Raw genomic sequence first — 15,646 nt, 5'->3', positions numbered from 1 at the left:
GCTCCTCTGATGCTGCTTGGCCTGCTGTGTTCATCCAGCTCTACACCTTGTTATCTCAGATTCTCCAGCATCTGCAGTTCCTACTATCTCTTTTCCAGTCAATTGTTTTGTTATTATTTAGTTTCATCCCATGAGTGATTAGGAAAATTTCTCACTCTTACTTCTGCAGTTGACATATGGTAGCAAGTTACATAATCTTCATTTGACTTCTTTTAGTCCAAATTTTTAAATTTCACCATCTAAAACGATGAATTCTAATCCATATCCTCAGACCATTAACCTTGGGTTCTGTGTTGCTACGCCAGTGACATTATCACTACACTACCATCTTCCCAATAAGATACCATTGTGCACCACCCTGGCAGTGTAATGATTAGTTGACCTTGATCATCTATTCAGGGTGACCATTGTCTTCAGAACTTGGTGGTTTAATGTATCAAAAGCTTTGGTCAGGTAAACAAATTCCATGTAGAGGTCCATGTTCTGTTTGTGGGACTTTTCTTGAATTTGACATGCTGCAAAGATTCTGTCAATTGTTCCTTGTCCAACAAGAGTACAATGCTGTAATTTTGTGTACACCATATTTAATTACGTCAGATGGAATCCCATCAGCTCCTGGAGGCTTACCCATTGACAGTTGCTTTTTAGGTTTGGTGATTTTGACTTGAGACGAACTGAGGGCAAGCTCATCCAGAATGCAACAATGCTTCAATTACAACACTGCACACTTTGCCATCTTAGTTCAGAAAATTATTAAACTGCTTTGCCCACTGAAAGTAAGTTGCATATCTGTTCAACAGGATAGAATTGCTGTCTGCTGAGAAGGTGGATACAGCACCATTGATTTTCAGGTTGTAAACAGATCAGAGATCTATAATTGGGAGCCTTCATGTCCTGCCTGTTGACAACTTTCTAAAGCTTTGCAATCTTGCTTTGCACCTTTGGGCTCTTTGTCTGTGTTTGATTTTGAGCATCTATTGTCCTTGATGGTTACTGTTTTTCTTGTTGGTGATTTTATTTTTTTGTCAGATTGTGATGTCATTGAGAATTGTACAAATCATGTAGGATCTTAACTTTGTCTTGGTCCTTCTTGTCAATCCCATCTTATTGCTTCCATTTGATAATTCTAAGTATGACAGAAGTTTACCTTATCAAAATGTACACTTTTTTTTTGTTTTTACATCCTTAAAAGAAACTGCAAGGCACTATTCCAAGGGATTTGAAAGCAAATAACTTTATACTGCAACAGCTTTAACAGCTGCAACATCAGAGCACAAAATCATTGTGTGTGTGATAGAGACTGAATTTGAGTTAGTTCTGTAAAGGTTTTTGTTTGCAAGGTCAAACTCATTCGGACAGTGATCTCAATATATAATTTCTAAGAAGACATGTGACTTCAGTCAACTGTCGGGGAGAAACGCTGTACCCCTGTGGTGTTAATGGATAGAATGTTGATACTGCTTATGGTAAAGTAAACATTCAAAACAGAGGGCTCAAGCTCTCAATTCAGGAGAGGCTTAGTGCCATTGTTGCTGGACTAGTAACCCAGAGACCTGTTCTAGGGACCTGTATTCAAATCCCACCACTGTAGATCTTGGAAATTGAACTTGGTAAAAATTTGAAGTTTAAAAGTCTAATGATGAGCGTGAAATTGTTGACTTTCATAATTCCCCTGTCTTACTAATGTCCTTTTTAAGGAAGGAAACTTTGTCCTCTCCTGGTCTGGCCTACACGTGACTCCAGATACAGCATTGTTGTTTATTCCTAACTGTCTCCTGCTGCAGTAGTATTCAGTTTGGAGGGAATTGCCCTGGATGTCCTCCAAATCCAAACCCCATGATGTCTCATGGAAGAACGGAGAGTGGCTAGGATGCAGCATTTACTCTGAGGGAATTCAGTGTCCATCGCCAGGAATGGCTCGACAGCACCTCTGCTGATCACAAGCTGGTCGAGTCCTACAGGATGTAATTGTCACCTTGAGTCTTCGGAAGGTGGAGTAGGGACCAATAGGAAGAATAAATGTGTTTGATCACATCCTCACCAATCTGCCTGCTACGAATGTATCTATCCACGATAATATTGGTAGCAATGACCACTGCACAAACCTTGTGCAGATGGTCGCATCTTCACATTGAGGAAATAATCTATGGTGTTGTATAGCATTGTCACCATGCTAAGTGGGATTGACTTCGAATAGATTTAGTGACTAAAGACTGGCTACCTTGAGACTCTGTAGGCCATCAGTAGAGTTGGACTCCATACAATCTGCAACCTCCTCCAGGATTTTCCTGAGTGATAGAAGGAGGAATTTAGTTATGAAATCAGAACAAAGAATAAAAATATGATGACATTCAGCATACACAAACACAGGTATGTATTTGAAAATGGGGAGTATTTAGTACAATTGGAAAATAAAAACTATGCACTTTAAATGTTTTTGGAATCCATGATTTGTTATAGTTGGACCTGAGACCATGGCTGTTTAGTTGATACCATGTGTCTCAGCAGTCATGAAATTGGGCAGAATCCTTGAGTTCTCAGTGACTGGATATTTCTCTGATGTGTTTAGTAGTAATGCTGAGGAGGAAACTGGAAGAGCAGAAGTCTTCTGGTCTTTTATTAATGATTTTTTTTTTCTGTTTCTATTGCTCTGCTAAGTAAATATTGAAATATGGTTTGAGATTTTGACTCTGGCTGCATTTGTCTTTTCCAAGCTAGATATTTACAGGGAACCTCTTTTATGTATAATATAGGCTATTTCTCAAAAAAAAAAGTGTGAATTAGAACAGGAGATGCAAGTTTCTTACATGTGACTCATCTGTCTTGTTTCCATGTCTTTAGAAAAAATAGTACTTTTCCAGTATGCACAATTTTACTTGTAGAGCTATACAGCATGGAAACAGACCCTTCGGTCCAACTAGTCCATCCCGACTTCCACTTGGAGTTTGGCCTTTATCCCTCTACACCTTTCCTTTATCCTGTACTTATCCAAATGTCTTTTAAATGTTATAATTTTACCTTCATTGACCACTTTCTCTGGCAGTTCATTCCACATATAAACCACCCTGTGTAAAAACAGTTGCCCCTCATGTCCTTTTTAAATCTTTCTCCTCCATTACGATGGGGAATGGCTGAAACCCTCTGATTAAACTAAAACACAAGTCCCAATCTGTTATGACAGGAGTAGGGGTTCCCCTCTAATAATTACTCCCTAAACACCCAGGGAGGCTCGTCTTTCCCCTCGTAATCTATTAAAAGAACGGCTAAAAGAAAGAAAATCCCTAATCTCCACTTTACAAGTAACAAGAAACAATTCATTTATTTAACCCAAAAATGAACAAATTAACAAAATTGCCTACAAACCAACAATTCCCCCTTAGGCTACTAACTACTCGTTAGCTGGTCTAAATACTACTTGAACGCTGTTTTAAATAAAAACAAGTCCCACTAATATAAACCCAATTAATAAGAAGCAGTACATTTATAACTTAGAGATTAAGTTCACATACACTGTCTTCTGAAATCTTCTGTCGTCTCCGCTCCCTTCACAAACGCCTTTAATTCTGCTGTCAGGGGTGTTTTACCTCTATAATTTCTTCAATGAGGACTTTGAGCTAAAATACCGTGGTACCTTTGATTAGATGGGCTTTCTCTGAGAGCTGAATTGTGCTAACTCTGGCAGTTGTCTCTCATTCAGATGGCAGTTGGCTCTCTCTGATTTTCCAAATACCTATAATGACATAATTGAATTATTATAATATGATTGGTTTCAGGTTGTCAACACCATCAGATTTAAATTCAATCAGCTTTGATTTGCTGAGTTTGATTTTAAATTAATTGTCCAAATTCAAACTCGTCACAATATCAAAAGAAGACTGCTTGTTTTGCCTGCCACCTGTAAAGCATTTTTGATATACTTGTTTTACTTTTTGAGGGTCTGTGTACTGGCAACTTCAGCTGCTGCTCACAGCCATACATTTTTTTTTAAATTTCCAAGTACAGACAAAGCACAAATCTCTTAAAGGAGCCACACATTTTAGCTTCCTGCCTTCCACTTCACAATTACTGTATCCAACTTAGAAACACGTCTCCCCTTAAAAATATGTCCCCTCGTTTTGAACTCCTCACCCTAGGGAAAAGATCCTTGCTATTCAACTTGTCTACGCCTCTCATGATTTTATAAACCTCTAAGGTCATCCCTTAACCTCCTATGCTCCAGTCCATTCAGCCTATCTTTATAACTCAAACTTTCTATTCCTGGCAACATCCTGGTAAATCTTTTCTGAACCCTGTCCAATTTAATAGTATTCTTACTATAGCAGGGTGACCAGAACTGTACACAGTACTCCAGAAAAGGTTTCACCAGTGTCCTGTACGACCTCTACATGACATCCCAACATTTATTCCACAAAGGTTGCTGCAGTTTGTGTGGTGATGGCGCTCTCACAATGCAGTTAGAATATTACATGTGGACTAGCAGGTGAGAATCTCGAAAGAATTTCATCACCAAACTCTGACACAATTACTCAATCCATCATGACTTGGATTGTGTGGCAAGCAACAGCGGAGGCAATAAATTAAGGTAGGCACAGCGGCGAAAGATGTCGGCTGAGGATCTGTGACTTTGTTGGTTGGATCTGGTGTAGATGGCAGTGAAGCAGTGGAGGAGGGATGGCAGCACAGGCATCATTGGTGGTAAGCTGGCTCAGGACTGATGGACTCTCTTTAAGCTATATCTTTCTTTTTCCTTATTCTTAAATTATTCAAAATGGCACTGAATCATGGTGACAAATGAAAGCTTTTCACTATTTTATTGTATTCTTACTGTGAAACACACATGAGAATAAAATCATTCATTCACTTGCCTCGATCTGTGGTTGAATAATCATTGTGACTACTTTAACTCCATGTTTCCTCCTTTCTTGAAATAAAAACTATTTGTATGAGATTTTATATTTGTGCAAAGTAATTTTTTTCGAAAGTAAAATAATAACCTGCTTTCACCCTGCTGAGCATCTGAATGTAATAAGACTGCTTTTAGTATTGATTTGGCCAATAGCTGTTTGGAAATTTTATTTCTTAAATGATCATATCAATTAGCAAGCAATCAGTTACCATGCTTTAAAAGCAATTCAGTTGGTATGTAATCAAATGGGGTGGTTAAACTCAACATAATTTGAGTGTGTCCAAGTTGTAAATGAATTTATTCTTTGTGAGCCCTCTTGTTACTGAAAAGTTCAATATGAGATTGGCATGAACATCCATGGAACTGTCAGTTCACTTTGTTTGTGTCTGGGCAGTCTTTTGTGATTGTGACCTCGTCTTCCTCTAGACATTATGATTGTTGTGTGTTTGGCACAGATTGGCCTTCAAAGAACATTGAATCAAATTTCTGAATTTGGCTCCACATGAGTTATTTGACTTCAGTGTTTTCCCAAAGAGAGTTGGTTGGCAATGTCGAAGGTTGTAATGCTCTTGTATAGGGTGTCCTTGAATCAATTGTACTGCCACTGTGTTATTTGACCTGAAACAGTTATCTATTGAGTATTAATGGCGTTGAATTGTACTTGCCTCTGGATTATTGAATATGAAAATGCTTTATAAATATAAGTTGCTGCTTGGCAGGTCTGTCTCATTCCTCTGCACATCAGCAAAATGGTACTCAAATTGCCTGTATTCTTAAATTCTAATTCTCGTAAAAGCTTTGTTATACATTACATTTGTTCTGGGATAATTATATATATAATTTTAAATGGAGGTCTATTGTGACTGATCTGTTTGAAAAAAGGCCCTGCATCTAAATGTTTGAGAAACATTGTGCTGGTGAAGAGGTCTGTGCAGGCTTACGCAGGTTATATTCACCTTTCGCAGAATTTTAAATACAAATCTTTAACCAAATAAACATTAACAAGAATGAAATACAAACTAAAGACTAACAGCTCAAATGCATCAGGTTTATTTTGAAGGTGTATGATCAGATTGGTGTTCTAACCTTTTGAAAGGGGCACCCTCTGTGGGATTGCTTTCTTGTTCAAATTAATTAACCGAGTTACAACCGAACGCGTCCATCAAGCAAAATTGTCTTTATTGAAGCGTAATTCCCACCTGAGTAATGCTAAAGCTTGATTCACTCTCCCATTTTATACCATTTTTACCTTTTACTGTATGGTATGCATAGAATGTAGTAAAGCTATGTAGCAGTGACAAACATAGATCCAGCAGAAGTTAAATTAGCCCTTTTGCTCTCTTCCAATCAAATTATTATTGTGGTTGTGTTATAATCATAAACTGTGATAATTTATTCCTATAAAACAAGTGACACAGATGACACACAAGACCATTGTAAACGTGGTTGAGTGAATTTATACATTTCACCACCCTTGCCTGTCAAGGAACCTTGTCTTAAGCTCCTTCACATGCAGCATAGTTTGCTGTTCCATGCTTGGCAGCAAACTGTTTCTCATGCGTTAATCCCACAGGCTGTCAGAACTTTAAAGTACTCCAGTAAATGTGGACTGTTGTTGCCATCCCAGGTTTGCAGTGATAAACTGAAACAGAAGACTTTCATAGGAAGAGTAGGCCATTCAGCCCCTCGAGCCTGTTCCACCATTCATTAAGATCATGGCTTATGGCTTAGCTATGGCCTACTCCACATACCTGCCTTTGGCCATATTCCTTTATAGTTTTTTTTTCTATCTCAGATTTAAAATTTAATAACTGATCTAGCATCCACTGCTGTTTTGTGGAAGAGTTCCAAATATCTATGACCCTTTGTGTTGGAATCCTCCCTGACATCCCTCCTGAATTGTCTGGCCCTAATTCTCAGACTATGCCTCCTAGTCTTAGAATCCACAACCAGTGGAAATACTTGATCTTTATCGATCTTGTCTTTTCCTGTTAATATCTTGAAGATTTCACACAGATCACCACTTAATCTTCTAAACTCTAGAGAAAACAGGTCTAATTTGCATAATTTTCCCCCCCCAACCTAACCCCTGAAGTCAAGCAATCCATTCTTGTAAACCTATGTTGTGCTTCCTCCTAGGCAAATGTATCTTTCCTATGGTGTGGTGCCCAGATCTGCTCTCTGTACACCAAGTGGGGTCTAATCAGGGTTTTGTAAAAAGTCAGAAGCCACACGACACCAGGTTATAGTCCAACAGGTTTATTTGAAATCACAAGCTTGCGATGCGCCGCCCCTTTGTCAGGTGAAGTGAGAGGTAAGCACACAGAACACAGAATACAGAATTTATAGGCAGAGAAATCAAAAGAGCAGAGTGTTGAATGATAAGTCCCTGCAGGTGATCCGAAGTGTTAGACGGTGTGAGTAAAGTGTCAACAACTGGATAACAAGCAAAGGGATGACCTATAATCTATTTAAATGAGGCAGAGAGATAATTACAAAAAATTTTAAAGATAAGGTGGTGCTGGAGACAAACCAAATGACTGGAATAATATGATAGGTATAAGAGTCGGATGCTGAGGGTCTAGCCAAAGTAATAAGTAATTCAAAATTGTACAAACTAATTAAGGTAGAGAGATTGTAACAATGTATCCAGGTGATGGTGACAAAACAGGACTGTAAAGGAAGATTTTACAGATACAGAACATTGTGGTGGGGTCACGTCTGACCATCTGCTTCCCTTTTGTATAGCTATAAAATTTCTTCTTATTGACTCTGTCCCTGGCAAATTTCCTTTCAGAACCCCTCTTATTCACTGTTATAAGCTGCTTTGTGGTCCTTTTGTTGGTCTTGTATTTTCCCCTTCAGCAGGATTTGTGCTGGGTTTTTTTGCATTTTTATAAGTCCTTTATTTTAGTTTTATGCTGTTCTTTATCTCCAGTTGTCCATGGCTGTTTTTCTGTGGGGCTTTTCCCTGTCAGGCATATAAATTGGTTTTGTATTGTTAAATGTTTCTTTAAATATTAAATGTTTCGTCAGTCATTTTACTCATTATCAGATTTTCCCAGTTTACTGTGGACAGTGTTTCATCTTGTTAAAGTCAGCCTTGCCTAAATCTAAAACTCTGAGTAGCTGATTCATGCTTTTTGCTTTCAAACGCTATATTGAACTCATTATGTTAAGATCACTTTGATAAATGATCACACACAATTAGGTTACTGACTAAATCCAATATTGCTTGTCTGATTTGTTGCATTTTGGACATTTTGCTGTAGGAAACTATCCCAGAAATTAGCTACCTTTCTGACAGGTAATTGTCTGCGTCTCCCAATCTATGTTAAAGTTAAAATCCCCCAATTAATACTACACTGGCTTTGCTACACATTTGCCTAATTTCTGTTTTTGTACAATCTCACACTTCTGAGCTGCTTCGAGGGGGTCCATACACAACCGCTATTACAGTTTTAGATCCTTTAACTGTTCCTCAGTTCCACCCATATGGTCTCCGCTGAATGCTTTCCCTCGTTATATTCTCCTTCACCATTGAAGTAATTTTGTTTTTAATCAGTAAAGTGCCTCCACCTCCTCTGCTATTTTCCCTATCCATCCTGTAAACCTTAAATTTTAGTTCCCAATCCCAACCATTCTGCAGTCCTGTTTCTACTACTATATCATAATTTGCAATTTGAATTGGTGTCCGCAACTCATTAATTTATTCCTTATCCTCCCGGCATATTTGGGCCATATATTGTAAGCTGTGCCCCAGTACTGATGCTTTATTCAGCTGTCTATTATTTCTCCCTTGCAGTTTAATGAATACATTTCTTATCGTTTTTGCCATTACCTGCTGTACTTGGAGTGGAATTGGTGACTGTTTCTTTACTCTGTCCTGTAAATTATTTTGAAATTGTATTGAGTTCCCTGAAAAACACACACGCGCACACACATGATGCAAATAAATTTCAAATGGAGGTTCACTAGAAACATATGTTCAAAATTAGATACTTCTATGTGTAAACTTTCTTGCTTGTTGAAGTTGTATTCTGCATAGTAGCATCTTCGTATATTCTTATCTATGCTGTTTGTTTTACAAATAAGCAAAGTTCATCTGAAAATAAAATCAAGGCTGTGTTTTTTTTCTACTTTGACCCCTCTGCTAAAAAGCAGGTCTCCAAGGGTCTAAATGCACATTTAAATGAGGTACCAATGAATTATCTATTAGATTCCATGGTGTATTGGCAGCCTATTCCATCACATAGCCAAGCCTGATCTTTCTAATCCAATATTCAGACACATGCAACTTCTGGGCGATTTTTAGTTTTCCTTCCAAGAGGAAGGAAGAAGGTAATGATAGCATCTTGATTAATTCCATCACTGGAGCAGGTTGGACTTGAACCCAACCCAGGACACTACCACTGTGGACAAGAGACCTATTAGAGCCTGATAATCATAAACTAGAATATTGCTTTCATCTGTATTTAAATCTTTGTGCTTATAAGTTATATTGAATTTGGAGCAAATGTTTGAGAACAGATAACCTTTACTTTAAACCTCACAAAAGCTATCTGCAATATGAATGGGTTACACATGCAATATTGTGAAAGCATTAAAATAGCATCCTGTGGAACTACTTTATGATTCAGAAGCTTGATCCAGTTGAGTAAATGAGAGACCAGGAAAACCCTTTGGTTTGAACTGTTAACTGTTGCTGATTTCCCTGATCTCTGCTGGACTGCTACAAATCACTACACTAACTTTAACATCCTTTGTTTGAGAAATAACGGTAAACCAAGATTACCAATCCTGATCACCCCATGTGATCCTCTGCTGCAGAAGCATCCTGTGATATGATGCACTTGGCTGTGGCGCACCACATGATTCAATAGTTTGCCGATTATTCACTGCAAAGATTCTAGTTTGGCTGGTCAATTAGCCAGAATTTCTGACACACATTGATCAAACCAGATTGTCCCTGGAGAGAGTGAATTAGCATTTAATTAATCCATCTCCACTCTCAAATGCTTTGCAGATGACTCTTGTGGTGCAGTGACATGTCCCTACCTCTGAACCACCTACTCTAGAAGTGTGCAGTGCCATCTCTGAACAGGTTGGTTAGTAAAATATCTAAAATGCTTTGCAGTGGCAGACAGGCTAGAGTGTGAAGGCCACATTTGAAAAGGCTTCTTTGATAAGGTTTGAAGGAAGGGGAGATAGATGAATTGGAGGTTCCTTGGACAAATCAAAGGCCCCTGCCCCCTCCCTTCTTCATTCCTGACTGTTTGCTTTCCCTCTTCCTGCATCTTAGACTACCTGCCCTAAAACCCTGTGACATGTCTCACTCTGGCGGTCATCACTCTTCTGGCTATGCCTCCCGGATGTTCCAGAAGTGTGTGTTGCTGAGTTTTGGCACTGCCGAGATTCCTAGAGCTGCTAACCAATCTTATTGCTTGACAGTTTGAGTTTTTCTATATATGTTCATTCATGGGATGCAGGCTTCACTGGATAGGGCAGCATTTATTGTCCATCTCCAGTTGTCCTTGGAGGTGGTCATGAGATGCTTTCTTGAACCACTGTAGTTCATGTGCTGTAGGTAGATCCACCTGCTGTTAAGGAGGAAGTTCTAGGATTTTGATTCACTGACACTGAGGGAATGATGATATATTTCCAAGTCAGGATGATTTACAGCTTGGACGGGAACTTGCAGGTGGTGGTGTCCCCATGTATCTGCTGCCCCTTGTCCCTCTAAATAGTAGTGGTCATAGGATTGGAAGGTGTGTTTGGGAATTTCTGCAGTGTATGTTGTAAATTATTTACACTACTACTAAGTGTCTGTGGTGAGATCATAATTATGGTGCCAGCTAAGTGGGTTGGTTTGACCTGGATGGTATCAAGCTTCTTGAGTGTTTTTGGATTTCCACTTGTCCAGGTAATGAGGGAGTATTCCATCATACTAAGCCAAATAAAGGAGAGGCTCTGTGGAGTCAGGAATGAGTTATTCACTGCAGGATTCCTAGCCTTTTAGCTGCTTTCATTGTGGCAGTATTTCTATGGCTTGTCCAGTTCAGTTTCTGATCAATGGTTTACCCCCTTCAAGAATGTTGATAATGGGGGAATTCAGTGATGGGAATGAATGGGAAGGGACATTGGATTCTCTCCTGTTGGAGTTGGTCGTTGCCTGGTACAAGTGTAGCGCAAATGTTATTTGCTACTTGTCAAATAGATCATGAAGGAAAAATTCTTTGCCGTTATTTTACAAGAACTCAAATGGGGAATAGATGGGACTTTCTATTTCCATGTGTGTTGACATGTATTCCAACGACTATATTTAGACTACTTACTTTTAATTTCTTTAATGCAATAAACTTCTGTTCTATGTTATAATCAAATCTGCAGTCTGCTGTGCTTATATCTCAGCAAAAGACCTCTGTTAAATTAACTTTAAAAAAATCTATCAAACCAAACATAATTCTGGAATTTGGATTGTAATGTAATAACATCAGTGGGAATCATAAAATTACTGATATTTTTTGTGTTTTGAATTCCATATTCCCACTTACTTGGTTCCTTACCAGAAATCTATTTCCTCCTCAATGATTCCACCTTCACTGCCTTTAGAAGCAAGAGTTCCAAAGTTGAACAACACCTGGGAGAGAGAAAATTCTCCTCATCTCTGTCCTAAAAAGGCAATCCGTAATTTTAAAGAACTGCCACCACCTCCACCCACCACCACCAACAAAAGAAGTTTTGGGGGCTCACACAAGAAGAAGCATCCGTTCCATATCCACCTTATCAAGACAATTCAGGATCTTATATAATTTAATCATTGTCGCCCATCATCTTCTAAACTTGGAAATAAAAACCGAAAGAACTGCGGATGCTGTAAATCGGGAACAAAAACAGAAGTTGCTGGAAAAGCTCAGCAGGTCTGGCAGCATCTGTGAAAGAAAAAACGGAGTTAACGTTTCGAGTCCAGTGACCCTTCCTCAGAATGGGTCCTTCCCAGAACATTTCCTTCTAAACTGCAGTGGAAATGAGTCCAGTCTAACCAAGCTTTCCTCTTTTGATAAGCCATTTATCACAGGTACCAATTTAGTGAACTTCTGAGCTGACTCCAACGTATTTGCATCCTTCCTTCCTTAAATAAGGATCTCAGATCTACAGAGTTTTCAAATTGTAGTCTCACCTGTATTGCTTAAGTATAACATTCTTACTTCTTTGTTCAATTCTTCTTGTAATTAAAATTGGCATTCAATAATCTCTCAATATTTGCTGTACCTGTGTATTGACATTTTGTGACTCATACATATGTTATTTCTATGCATGTATGTTCATAAGCAACATGATAAAATTTAGATTATGTAATCATAACTAAGTTGCTGTTTTTCGGTGATTGTTACATGCAATTGTACTGCCTTATATACTACACTAATAACACTTCGAGAGTACTTCATTGGCTGTAAAGTGCTTTCAGACATCTGATGTTCACGAAAAGCAAATAGTAAATGCAAGTCTTTCTTGCTGTTATTACACATGGGTTTTCAAAAATGTTTTAAATCAACATACGTTATTCAATAAAAATGATTAGAATGTGAATTGTGTTGCATTCTGAACTTCAGAAATGGTTTAATTTAAGCTAATTTAACATTTCTGCATCCATTTGAACATTTTCTTTCTTTCTTTCAGGAAATGTTGGCAGAGTTTGATGCTGTGATGAAATGTCGAGAGCATGAGTTTACACTCCGAGCAGATGAAATGAGTAATGCAGTACTTACCAGTGAACTAAAGGTTTGTGGGAAATTTCCATTGTTATTTCCTATTACATCAAAAGATCCAAAGCTTAACTTTCTGAAAGAGAAATAACATAATGTCAGCTGTCGATTGACTACCTGCAGATCTAGACAGGAAAAGTTTATAATTCAGTCCATTTCCATGCATGTCTGAGCAGCTGTATCAAGGTCTGTTACATAAGCATGCTTTAGACAATGTCCACTTCGGCCAAAAAATAAATTTTTAAAAAGCTTCTCTTCCAAGACTCTGCGAAAATGTTCTACTCCCTTTGCGATTCACTTTGGATGAATTTATCTTGATTTGAATAACTACTTCTGTTTACAAGTTTGGCCTAATATCTGTTTCAAACAAAAATAATATGTAGTCCACTATAGTAATTTTTGCTGTGTCTTAAGTATTATTTGCGATACAGTTTAGTCCTTCAGAAATACTTTTTCATTGATCAACACCTCCTAATAGCATCATTCATCCACTCTGTGTAGCTGTACAAATTGGAGGGTTGACCTTTCAATCCACCAGCAAATAGGGCCAAAGCAGGTTTTTAAAAAAGCCTCTTTAAGCTAATAGAGAAGGAGGAGGGTATGGTGAATGAGATTCATAAATCCAAGTTAAAGGTAAAGGCTAAAGAAAAGAATATCAAAGAGAAACTGAGTGGAACAGAAAGGAACTTTGAGTTTAATGGTAGGAGTGCAAGAAAAATGGGAATAGTGGTTATAAAATGAAGTCACTATCTCTATCTTATCATCTGACTAAGGTATCACTCAGTGCATCTTCAGAAAGATTGAAAAAAATTGTGAAAATAAAAAGTGTCTAATTTCAATCACATTCCTATTGTATTTTTGCATTTCTGTGAGCAAATTCAAGGCAGCATGATTCAATTTCCCAAAAGAAAGCATGCTCTTGCCATAAGGGAAACCTCTGATGCAAAGGTTACTGCAGGAGATCCACGTTTGTAATTTAGTAGAAGACCACAAATTTTGATTCCTTTGGACCTATGTTCAATGATCTTGAGTGACTCTGCTCTCAACTAACTTCTCTACTCCTCTGTCTTTCTGCAACAAACTCTTCTCCTCTTCCCTGTCATATATGAATCATGCTAGATGATATCTGATTGGCATTGAATGTATCATGGAGGAGGGAATGGAAAAGAAGAGATGTGTAATCAAAGAAGAGGAGTACAGGGAAGAGATGACATCAAACTTGTATAATTAAAAATGTTCAATTATGTTTGGCTGATGTAAGGATGGATAATTAGGGTCAAACTCCCGTGAAAATTGTGAATGCAGTTCTTTGTAGTTGTATCTTACAGAATGTCCAAATCAATTCTTTAACAAGATGTCACTTAAAGATAGTAGTATTTGCATATTGCCTCAGCTTAGTCTTAAAAGAATGAGCAAGTGTTTTTGTGTTGCCCTGTAATTGACTACTGCAGGTGAAACTTCTTTCAAACGAGATGCAACTTTTGAAGGAGGCAGAAGCAAAAGTTGCAGAGTCACTTCTTACAGCAGAGAAAACAAACAGTCAACTGGAAAAAGAGCTTCAAAGAAAAGACTGTGAACTGAAAGATATAGTCACCTTAAAAGATGTCAGGTTTGTCCTGGATGATTAAGTTCAAATTTATTAAAATTTCTTATGTTATGACTTCCAGAAGGTTGCAAACATTGTTTGTATGTTTTGTCAATGTATGAGGACTATCCACAGGATATTTTCATTAAACAATTCTGTATAATTTCTACATGAAGTTTTTCAAAGGGCTAGCAAGGTATTTTGGAAGTGATTATGGCAGCCTTTCACCTCTAGGCTAATGGAATGAAAGTCTAAGACTCTCTTTTCTTGAAATTGGTTTAGATCTGCTCATCCATGGCCTTATGTTTCTGAACACAGCTGGCACTAATACTAAGCTGGTCAGATTCCAGAGTGAACTCAGGCTTGATGGCCCGTATGTTTTATTTTTGCAATTTGTTTACTGTGGTGATTAATCACAATGCATTCGTACAAGTGCATCAGTGTTTCTTTTTTAAACAAAATAACATAAGCTTATTCAATTAGAAAGAACACAAGTATGCCAATTTGGAAAGATCTTATCATAAATTGTAAAATGTAAGATTCAACCCTTTTTCCTGGCCGTATCTTTTTATAAAACAATCCACTCCAGTAAAGTATAATTCATATCTTCACAGTTCTTACTGAACTGACAAGATCTCGCACATTTCCTTTCAAGAAGCTTACTGCATATTCACCAGGTGTGATTCCCCAAGATACACAGGCTAACCCAGTGACTTTTGTCTGATTTTTTTTTTGACTGCTTTGAGACTGCTAAATCAACTTAAGATTTCTTTCCAGCTCTGATTCCCTAAAGATTTGCACAAACTAAAATCTGCCCTTATACTGGAATAAATCTGAACTCAACCTGTTGGTGGCCCCTAGCCTCTCCTCCTATCTCTATCTTTCTCTTTTTCTGGATCATAAAGATTGAAGTCAACAATAAACAGTAATTATTTCACCACGTATTTTGTTGAGTCATTTAGCTTAAGTCACACTATTTCTTTGACTGTCTTTGGCTCACTATTCCAAATAGTTTTCTGAACATTTCTATTAAAAAAAAGACTTTCATGGTACTAAAATCCAAAGCCTGCTTACCTCTACTTTACATCCAAGTTTCTAAATAGTAATACAGTATAAAAACCTTCATCACAGTTACAAGTGATCCTGCTTTAGCTTTTAAAAAAGAAATAAAGTCACCATAGTCTTACCAGACCATATGGCTGCTCTCTCACTGGAGAGTGCTGACTGATAGTGGTTGAAACGGAGGGTCACCAAGCCTTGGGCGAGGGGTTGAGAAGGAGCGTGCTTACGGTAAACTCAGCCTGTGCAGGAATTGAACTCGTGCTGTTGGCATCACTCTGCATCATAAACCAGCTGTCCAGCCAACTGAGCTAGTTAGAACCTGATTCA

The 15,646-nt window shown here is 38.0% G+C and overlaps 1 protein-coding gene across 1 annotated transcript in view; it reads left to right on the top strand.

Moving 5' to 3' along the window:
* The window catches only part of ccdc57 (coiled-coil domain containing 57), a 159,129-nt gene that overhangs the window by 26,785 nt on the left and 116,698 nt on the right, over nucleotides 1-15,646 (top strand). Inside the window, 3 exon segments of the mRNA XM_048611036.1 lie at nucleotides 12,587-12,688; nucleotides 14,124-14,285; nucleotides 15,532-15,538. Of these exon segments, the coding sequence (XP_048466993.1) occupies nucleotides 12,587-12,688; nucleotides 14,124-14,285; nucleotides 15,532-15,538 (271 nt within the window).

The sequence above is a fragment of the Rhincodon typus genome, chromosome 23, assembly GCF_021869965.1.
Source record: "Rhincodon typus isolate 14 chromosome 23, sRhiTyp1.1, whole genome shotgun sequence".
Lineage (NCBI taxonomy): Eukaryota > Metazoa > Chordata > Chondrichthyes > Orectolobiformes > Rhincodontidae > Rhincodon > Rhincodon typus.
The sequence above is the reverse complement of the archived record's forward strand: the minus strand, read 5'-3'. Positions and strand labels throughout refer to the sequence as shown.